A 9,754-nucleotide genomic window follows, 5' to 3' on the forward strand; every position below is an offset into this window, starting at 1 on the left:
TTGATATCTCTCACTCACTCTCCGCTCCAATATACACACAATATTTTATTAAAATAGTTCGAAATGTGGATGATGGGTTAGAACGAAGGAGGTGCAGATTCCTTCAACGGAGGAAGAAAGCTTCGAACTCTCATCACACGCATCTACTCTTGCCCCACTTCCGCCGCAAATACCAATTTCGACCACCGCTTTAACATGGGTCTCTCTTACTCTCTCGCTCTCTCCCCCCCCTTACAAAAGATATATTTTCTAGTTTCCATTAATGCTCATTTTCTTGGCTTTCTTGTTAATTTTTTTTATAAATGTTCTGTATCTAGAGAGAGGGCAATGCTCATTTTTCTTGCTTGTTATGATTTGTAAAACAGTGATGACAACAATGACAGCAGAAGCCTGCTTACAAAAAAAAAAACAATGTCAGCAGAGCAGAACAAGAGGGAGCTGATGATGCTAAACTCAGAGACTCAACATCCACCAGTAATGGTGAGCTCACGGTGGAACCCAACACCGGATCATTTAAAGGCTCTCGAAGAGATTTACCAACAAGGAACTAGAACTCCTTCGGCCGACCATATGAAACAGATTACCGCGCAGCTGAGACGGTACGGTAAGATCGAAGCCAAGAACGTTTTCTATTGGCTCCAAATTCCGAAACAACAAAGCCCGTGAACGCCAGAAACGGCGACGACAGATGGTAAATGGCCACGACTATTCAGTCTTTACAACAAATCCTGTCTCAAACCACGGGTTCTACAAGAAATATCTACCAGTTGAGAGACTAGTATTAGAAAAATAATATGACTCATATTTTAAGACACTGAATCTTAACTAAATTATGTTGAAATAATTAATCTATATTATTAAAACTCAAGTACAAAATTAGAGTGTTTGGAGACTTGAATATGACTATTAAAAAGATTTGGAGTGTTTGGAAACATGGATTATAGTCTTTTAAAAAAAAAAAAGTATTTAGAAACAAGTATAGTAGTATTAAGAAAAAAATTAAGAGAAAATGACTAGACTAATACAAAAAAGTAAGGTAATGACTAGACTAATACAAATCTTTTGAAAATGACTATAGTGTTTTTAGAACTCTAGTAAATTACTGTTTAAGCCCTTTATTATTTTTTTTTAGTTGTGATTAATTTTAATTTGAAAATCCACATCAGAAGTAATGATACCACGTCACCTAACACGAAGGAAAATCAAACGACGATCATTAACTTCTCCGAGACTGTTCTCCCACTAAACCCTAACTGTTTTCGAAATCGTGTTCACTACAACTCTTCTCGGCAAAGCGGCTTCTCTGAAATAATCTCTGTAATCTTCTTCTCTAGTCTCCGTAAGCGTTTTCTCTGAAATCGTGTGTCCGTAAGCTTCTTCTTCAGATTGGTTGTCTCGTCAAATCTCCGTAATCATATTCTCTGGTATATTTCGAGGCTTTGCTCTGAGCTTTTCGAGTATTTGAGTGAGTATAATTAATGCTGTGAGTTAGATATATGTTTTGTCTGAGTTTGAGTTAGTATTCGTTACGGCTGATTTAGGATCCTTAACGACTGATTTATAGAAGGTAATTGTGACTGATTTAATATTCTTTGTGACTGATTTATTTATGTAATGATGGCTGAGTTATGTTTTGTGGCTTGTTTATTTTATGCCTTTCTTCTGATTTATCATTGATATGTTATATATGTCTTTTTTGATCAGATGGATGTTTCCGAAGATCTAGCAAGGGATTACCCTCCAAGACTTTACCCTGAAGGGGCTTCTATTTTTGAAAACAAAAGCATTAATACGAATAGCCATTTTTCTGAGATCCCTCGACTTAGACAAGCAATTGGAATAGATGTGTGGGATAATCAGAAGACGTATCCTGTTGGATTGATTGCTAAACTGGCTGAGAGCAAATTGGTGTGGTCTGGTAAGACCGTACATTATCTACTTTGTAGACAGCTGCGAGTCTATAAGAAGGAGATTTGGTCTATCGTTGTTGATCAACCTCTCAGGTTTAGCTTCATAGAATTTGGTGAGATCACATGTTTAAACACAAATCCACTTCCAGAAAAAAGTTTTGAACCTGATCCAGAGAATTACAAAGTGTTGTGGGAGTTGTTGAAAGTGCCGCTTGGGTACGGACCCAAGTTTGATGAACTTGTAGAAGTTTTAACGGAGTGTCCATTCTGGAGTGCTGATCAGCGGAAATGGTATGGGCTGTTGTTTCTTCAAGCCATTGGACTTTATGGCTTGCATCATAATTGTAGAATACCCTTTGAAAGTGCAAAAAGAGTATTCGATGATGACGCCCTGATGACTTATCCTTGGGGTCGGACTGCCTATGAATTTCTTGTTGATTCTATCAAGTTGTTGCATCCACAAGGAGGATCGTATACCTTTAGCGGCTTCAAGGACGTGTTATTGGTTTGGGCGTATGAATCTGTCACAGTGTTCGGAGAGATTTATGGCAGAAAAGTGAATCCAGACGAAATTCCGCTTTTGCGATGGGGTGGAAGTCGTACTCGTGCAAGTCTTACTACTACAATAGCTAAGGAGATGAATGATCATGGAACGGTAAGGTTTAAATCAGACATATGAATTATGTAATGTAATGTCTGAGTTATTGGATTATTTTATGGTTGAGTTGTTAATTTTAATGACTGATTTATGTTTTTGTATTGTAGGTGTGTGTGAGGAAAATGGTGATGAAGGAGGGTCTAGAAGAGCTGTTTCCTCAGTGGAAGGATGAAGCAGATGACCCACAACTTGATAACCTAATTAAAGATATACATGCAGATAGGTTTGTTAGAGATTTTTATGTGCAATCGAATGAGAAGAACAAAAAAACGAAGGCTGGAGTTTCGTCAGAGGCTGAGCCACCCTCAAAGAAGCAGAAGAAAGGTAAGAAACAGAAGGAGGTGAAAATCAATGAGGGTGAAACTACTGTTCTAGAGGAGAAGGAGAGTGCAAAGGAGAAGGGTCGTAGTGAAGCGGTTCTGCTGAACATAGTTGCTCATCTCGAGAAGTTGGACCGAAAATTTGACTCGAGATTAACAGAATACGACACCAAGTTTGGATCTTTTTCCCGAGGCCTTTTGGATACCATTGGAGATACAGTGAAAACTACAGTTGAAGAGCGTCTGAGAGTTTTTGGGGGTGTCCAATAGTAGTCAACCTGAAGGTCAAAACGTGATGGTCTCAGAAGACAACCAACAGCCGGAGTCCAATAGTGGTCAACCTGATGGTCAAAACGTGATGGTCTCAGAAGACAACCGACAGCCGGACTCCAATAGTGGTCAACCTGCATCTAAGACCCCTATTGATAAACAGTCCGAAGACAGCCAACCGCAAAAGACCCCTGATAAAGGCCAATCTGAGAAGAATCTGGCAGATGATATTGCTAAAGCTGATGCGAAAGGTATGGGAGCAAAGCTGAATTCGAAGGTTGTCAGGGATAAGGCTGTTGGGGTGAAAAAGAACTTGGATTCGGCGTTTGGTAATGCCGATGCAACAAATGCTGATTTGGTCTCTGATTCTCCTGGTAAGGAACCACCATTCGGACGCAGTTGCAGGGGCTTAGGGAAAAGAAATAACTTAGCGGCTGATTTGAAGAGGAATGAAGCTGAGTTATAGAAGAAGCAGAAGCAAGAAGAAGCTGAGTTAAAGAAGAAGCAGAAGCAGAAGAAGCTGAGTTGAAGAGGAAGAAGAAACAAGAAGAGGCTGAGTTAAAGAAGAAAAAGAAGCAAGAAGAGGCTGATTTAAAGAAGAAGAAGAAGAAGAAGCAAGAAGAGGCTGACTTAAAGAAGGATATTCCTGCTTCAAAAAGGACTCGCAGTGGTACAATAAGAATAACCATTCCGACTAAGCAAATTGAGGCGGAAACAGACGAACTGTGGCCAGACGAACTGTTGCCGGAATCTGATGTGGAGGAAGATGAAAGGAAAAGGTGTGGAAGAATAAAGGAGTATCGGCTGAAAGCTGTTCAATTATCTCCAGATGGATCTCAAATGAGTGCGGAATTTGGTCCTTCTGTACCATTTCCCCACATCGGAGACAATGTAACGACGTGCATGAGAAAAGGTTTAGAACCTTCACCTGCAATATATGATCCCTAGGACCTGTTGATCCGATTAAAAGAAATAATCTTTTGCAACACCTAAAGCCACACAAGTAAGGACTTTTGCACCATTTCGTTGATTGTAGCTAATAAAAAGATTTTACAGAGACTGAGTTGTGTTAAATTATCAGGAAAATTCCACATGGAGAAGCTCACGAGGATATTGAGTTCTACAGAATCCGCATCACTCCAAGACCTTGGCCCATCAAAGAATATGGATGACTGGTTCAAAATGTAAGTATGCAGCTGAGTTATATTTATTTTACGGCTAAGTTATAAGTATGGTACAGCTGAGTTATATATTATCTGTGCAGCATATTGCTGCGTATATTAGAGTCCTCATTCAAAGGTCCAAACAAGATCCCAGCCCAATCTGGTCCAAGCGCGTTGCCTTTATAGACTCTTGGTTCCTTCAATCATGGGTTCACGATTATAAGCAGTTCGAAGCCAAACCGGAAATGGTCAAATTCAAAGGAAGTGGTTACGAGGGTTAGCAAACGGTTTGATCCCCATAGACATTCAGACAAAGTTGCGGTGGTTTACAGATGTAGATCACTTGTACGGAGTGCTTAATACTGGCGGCAATCATTGGGTGGGTTTTCACGTGGATCTGCATAAAGAGAAGGTTGATTGCTATGATTCAATCGTTGGAGAGCAAACACTCGAAAGTGAGCTGAGAATGCTAAATTTCTTTAGGCCGCTTACTGGTATGATCCCTGCGATTCTGAATGCCCTTATTCCTGATGATATCCGAGTCCCTGCCAAGTAAGAGTTTGTATTCAGACGAAGAACAAAACGTATTGTTCCACAAAACAACCTGAGAGGCGACTGTGGAGTGTATGCATTGAAGTTCGTCGAGTGTCTAGCGCTTGGTGTAGCTTTTGATGGGATATCGGATGAAAATATTCAAGGTCTGAGAATGAAGATGGCAGCAGATGTCTTCGATGAAGGAAGTTGTAGTTTGGTAGGGTCGTTTGGCGATGAATGAAGATGAGTTTTGTATGACTTATGGCTAGATATTTTGTACTTGACTTAAAGTTATGATTTGTTTATCGTAACTCAGCCACCTTGTTTAAATTACGCAGCTGTTACGTTAGATATAGCTCAGCCAAACCTCAAACCATACCCTAAAATAGGAAAATATTTAATAAGTCAGCCGATTCGTCTTCATAAAACAGCCGTTAAGGTAGATATAGCTCAGCCAAACCTCAAACCATACCCTAAGATAGGAAAATATTTAATAAGTCAGCAGATTCGTCTTCATAAAGCATCCGTTAAGGTAGATAAAAGTCAGCCATACTTTAAACCATACCCTGAATTAAAATAATTGATATGTTTATACTTCAAAATGTTATAACATTCCCTAATAAGTGAATATATAATCAACCGAATGTCTCTTATTTATTGAATTAACGAGTTTAGAATCGATCATGATCTTGAGGTATATGTTGTCTTGCAGTTACTTAAAACCTTACATGTAGATATAGAGTGTGCTCATAATACAACTCTCCTAAACTATATACAACGCATTTTAAGACTAAATTTATGTTATTTGTTATATTTAAATCCCTAAATAAACAAACCTAAACTCTAAACCCTAAACCCTAAACCCTAAATCCCAAATATTAAATCAGCCGTAATAGGCTATATAACTCGGATGCCATGTTTGTTAAATGTTGTCGTTTGGCGGGAAATAAGATAAATGAATTTTGAGAAATTTTAATTCCCGCCGTTTCACGTTCTATGTTTCTCTATATATAGTGCCCTCTCTAATACCCTTTCTTACGCCTTTATCTCTCTAGAAAAAACCTAAACAATATCTCTATATCCCCATCAAAAGCCATGCCGATTGTTCCTGGAAATTCAGAGAGGTTAGAGAACAGTGTTTTTGCGATACTAAGCTCTGCAAATCGTGAAAACCTCCCTGTTCTATACCCTGGTCCGTTGTTGGGGTCAAAATCGGTCACGACGGAATCAATATCTGAAAGTCCGTAAAAATCAGCACAAACGTTTTTACGAAAAGTAATCTTCGTAAAGATATCTTTACGAAGAGCCTTGCAGTAAAATATCGTCCAAATCTCAATCGAACCACTAAATACCGATTGTCCGAAGGCAACAGACAAGTATCCAAATCGGCGCGGACAAGCTCGAGTACGGAAATCAGACCGCGGACAAGCCAAGCTCGATCGATACGCGGCGACCAAGCATGCACACAGCTCGGTCGCTACGTAGCGACCGAGCTCGAGCCAAGCTCGGTCGCTGCGTAGCGACCGAGCGTCCGTCCCGCTCGGTCGCTACGAAGGGACCAAGCTCGAGCCAAGCTCGGTCGCTACGTAGGGACCGAGAGCCCGTCTCGCTCGGTCGCTGCGTCCGTCTCGCTCGGTCGCTACGTAGCGACCGAGCTCGGCCAAGCTTGGTCGCTACATAGCGATCGAGCGCTCGTTCCGCTCGGTCTCTACGTAGCGACCGGGCTCGAGCCAAAGTTCGGTCGCTGCGTAGTGACCTAGCTCTTCCGAACATCGGTACGACACCAGTACATGCATTCTCGTCAAACCTTCGAATGTTATCTTCCGAAGACCATAGCGAGCTCAGTCTATGTTTTCCGCTATTCTAAATCATCGATCAAACTTCACGGATTAGAAACCGCGGAAAGTTCTTTCTTTGTCGAAAGAAATCGTAGTAAACGCTTCGAGTCGGAAGACGGCCCAAAGGGACCTAAAACACGACTCGAGGCCCATCCTGCGATTTCTTAACCAAAAGCCCATTAACCACAGCATGGTTTACGCTTGGTCCACAAGAAAGGATAAATGTCAAGTTTCCGCGGATAAATACGGAAGTTTTGAAGATAATTGTGAAAATCGGGAAAAATGGAATATCTCCATTTTTATGCTATGACGGCTTAAGGGCAGAAGAGTAAGAGAGTAAACCGACCTTGGAGCTAGTATATAAGGAGTCCTAGGCGAGGATCATAGGAGAACTTTTTAGATTCGGAATTCTCTGCACTTAGAAACTTTAGGCTTTATTCTCGACAAGTTTGGTTTCTATGACTGGCACTCAATTACTAGACGAACTCGCCCAGGCAGTTCGGTCTCTTGTCCAGCTCTATCAATTGAACTACGTTCGGCTTGATCCTCGAAAGAGGTACGTAGGCAGCCTTTAACAAGGTTCAGTCCGAAATCAATCAAAAACCTTTTATGTATCTTTTTTCGTCTTATGTTATCGAGCTGTGTGGGAACCGAAATTCGCACTGTCGATTTCCGTTTAAATAAGGAAACTAGGAAAACCCTAATTTCCCAAAGGACCCGGATATCTTCTAATTACCACACGTCAAGCAATCAGGACACGAGAATAACAACGATAAAGAATAAGAAATCGAAAAAGAGAGCAAAGAAGATCTTATTCCGAATTTGCGTATGAGCGTTTACAACAAGGTATAAGCCTGGGCTCGAGAGCTGTCGGCGAGATTCCTAGTTCTAGCAACCCTAAGACGGCTAAACCTAATTGAGTCGCAGCTCGAAATAACAAAAACGGAAAATTGCCTAAATTACTCTAAGTGCTAAGTTTGCTCTGAAAAAGTTCTTCTTCATGCTCCTCGCCTAGGACTCCTTATATACTAGCTCCAAGGTCGGTTTACGCTTTTACTCTTCTGCCCTTAAGCCGTCATAGCATAAAAATGGAGATATTCCATTTTTCCCGATCTTCACAATTATCTTCAAAACTTCCGTATTTATCCGCGGAAGACATTTATCTTTCCTTGTGGGCCAAGCGTAAACCGTGCTGCGGTTTACAGGCTTTGGGTTAGGAAATCGAAGGATGGGCCTCGAGTCGTGTTTTAGGTCCTTTTGGGCCGTCTTCCGACTCGGCACGTTTACTACGAATTTTCCGCGGTTTCTCATCCGCGAAGTTTGATCGATGAGTTCGAATAGCGGAAAACGTGGACTGAGCTTGACGAGAATGCATGGATTGATGTCTGTCGATGTCCGGAAGAGTTCAATCGCTACACAGCGACCGAACTTCGGCTCAAGCCCGGTCGCTACGTAGCGACCGAGCGGGATGAGCGCTCGGTCGCTACGTAGCGACCGAGCTTTGGCTTGAGTTAGGTCGCTACGTAGCGACCGAGCGATCGTCCCGCTCGGTCGCTACGTAGCGATCGAGCTTGGCTCGGATTTGGTTGCTGCATAGCGACCGGACGGCGTGTATGAGTGGTGACCGAGCTTGGTTTGTTCGGTTTGTATCTCAAGGATACTTCTTCGTAAAAACTTCGTATTGGTTATATTTTACGAAAGTTGTATCCTTCTTTTTACTATCTCTTTCGGAAATGCGATCTCCGAGGATTTTCGAGTGGTAATTCCGTCGTGACTGTTTTTAACCCCAACAGTTAGCCCGCCAGCCCGTTAGGATCATGCGTCGTAGGATCCTAGCGTGCGGTTAGGCATGTTTGGTAAGTTAGGCGTGTTGGATGGAATATTATCCGAAAGTCCGAGCTTGAATAGTAAATCCTCATGCCTATAAGAAGGGAGGTAACTTGTTTCTAGATTTTCATTCCATTATCTTCTCAAAGTTTAAGAGTGAAAAGGTTCTTTCAACTTTCTCTCTCTATCATTGAGACTTTTCCTTTTCCTCCTTGTCAAGAATGTCTCAAGGGATTTTGGCAAACGCTCGGCATACTATCTTCAATCGCGGAACCGTCCGTTACGGACACGGTGAGGTTTTCCGAGAGATCGAGTTCGTGGCACACTCCGTCGACCCTACCGAGGCCGACGCATATTGGGTGGATATGTGCAACGTGGAAGAGCCGCCTCCCAAGCCGTGGTTTCCCATGAGACCTTTTTCGGAAAGGGTCGTTGGGAGACCGAGCAGGTGTACTCTTCCGTTCCTCGGGACCGTACGTAGCTTCTGTCACGTTCCGGAAAACATGGATTTTCGATTACCCCTCGAGGGGGAGAGAGCTGCCGAACCTCCCGAAGGTTTTTTTACTTTGTACGAGGAGCATCTGATGCATGCTCGCCTGTGGTTTCCCATTCCGTTGGTTATAGTAGAGTTCCTGAACCGTTTGGAAGTTTCGATAAGTAAGATTTCTCCCCGCAGTATAAAGCATCTTGTCGGATTGCTAGTCTTGGGATATGAGCGAGGGATGGAGCTCACCGCTGATTATCTCGAAGCCTTCCTTACCCTGTCTCGAGTTGGGACCGATCGTCTGTATGGTTTAAGGTCACGTACTCATATGGAAGTCCTGAAGGGATTTCCTCAGGGCGGTTGTGGATGGAAGAGTTATTTCTTCTACGTTAGATTGGACCAAGCCTCGGTCGCCGTGGAGTGCCTTCCCTCGTTTATGCGACTGTGGGGGGCAGGAGGTAACATGCTGAATGATCACTCGTTGCTTTCATACTACCCGTTTTTTTAATTCTTCCATATCTGTACTACGTTCATTTTGCAGTACACAACCCCATTCCTCCTTTTCCTACGTGCGGCGGTCGAGGCTCATCGATCTCGTTTCAGCTCATCGATTGATAATGCTATGGAGGCTTCTTTGAAGATACCTCCTTGTCCACTGTCTATGTCACTGGGCGGAGCAGTGGTCGAGGGTCGCTTGACGCTGAGGAAGATGGAGAGCCGATCGTAGAGGATCCTGTTTGGATGGACTGA

At 42.5% G+C, this 9,754-nt stretch overlaps 1 protein-coding gene across 1 annotated transcript; it reads left to right on the forward strand.

The window, feature by feature from the left end:
- Positions 1 to 411: 411 nt before the first annotated feature.
- On the forward strand, positions 412 to 3,158 carry LOC125606394. Its single transcript, XM_048775453.1, has 3 exons — positions 412 to 624; positions 1,705 to 2,565; positions 2,676 to 3,158. The coding sequence occupies exons 1-3, from the start codon at positions 412 to 414 to the stop codon at positions 3,156 to 3,158; spliced, it is 1,557 nt and encodes a 518-aa protein (XP_048631410.1).
- Positions 3,159 to 9,754: the final 6,596 nt, after the last annotated feature.

This window comes from Brassica napus, unplaced genomic scaffold, assembly GCF_020379485.1.
Source record: "Brassica napus cultivar Da-Ae unplaced genomic scaffold, Da-Ae ScsIHWf_874;HRSCAF=1240, whole genome shotgun sequence".
NCBI classification, from domain to species: domain Eukaryota; kingdom Viridiplantae; phylum Streptophyta; class Magnoliopsida; order Brassicales; family Brassicaceae; genus Brassica; species Brassica napus.

What these genes read in the sequence shown, in the direction of transcription:
- LOC125606394 (XM_048775453.1), top strand. Translation starts at nt 412, where the DNA reads ATGTCAGCAGAGCAGAACAAGAGGGAGCTGATGATGCTAAACTCAGAG. An exon ending in GTAAGATCGAAGCCAAGAAC is followed by an intron (nt 625 to 1,704) that starts GTTTTCTATTGG and finishes TTTTTTGATCAG; the next exon opens with ATGGATGTTTCCGAAGATCT. An exon ending in AGATGAATGATCATGGAACG is followed by an intron (nt 2,566 to 2,675) that starts GTAAGGTTTAAA and finishes TTTGTATTGTAG; the next exon opens with GTGTGTGTGAGGAAAATGGT.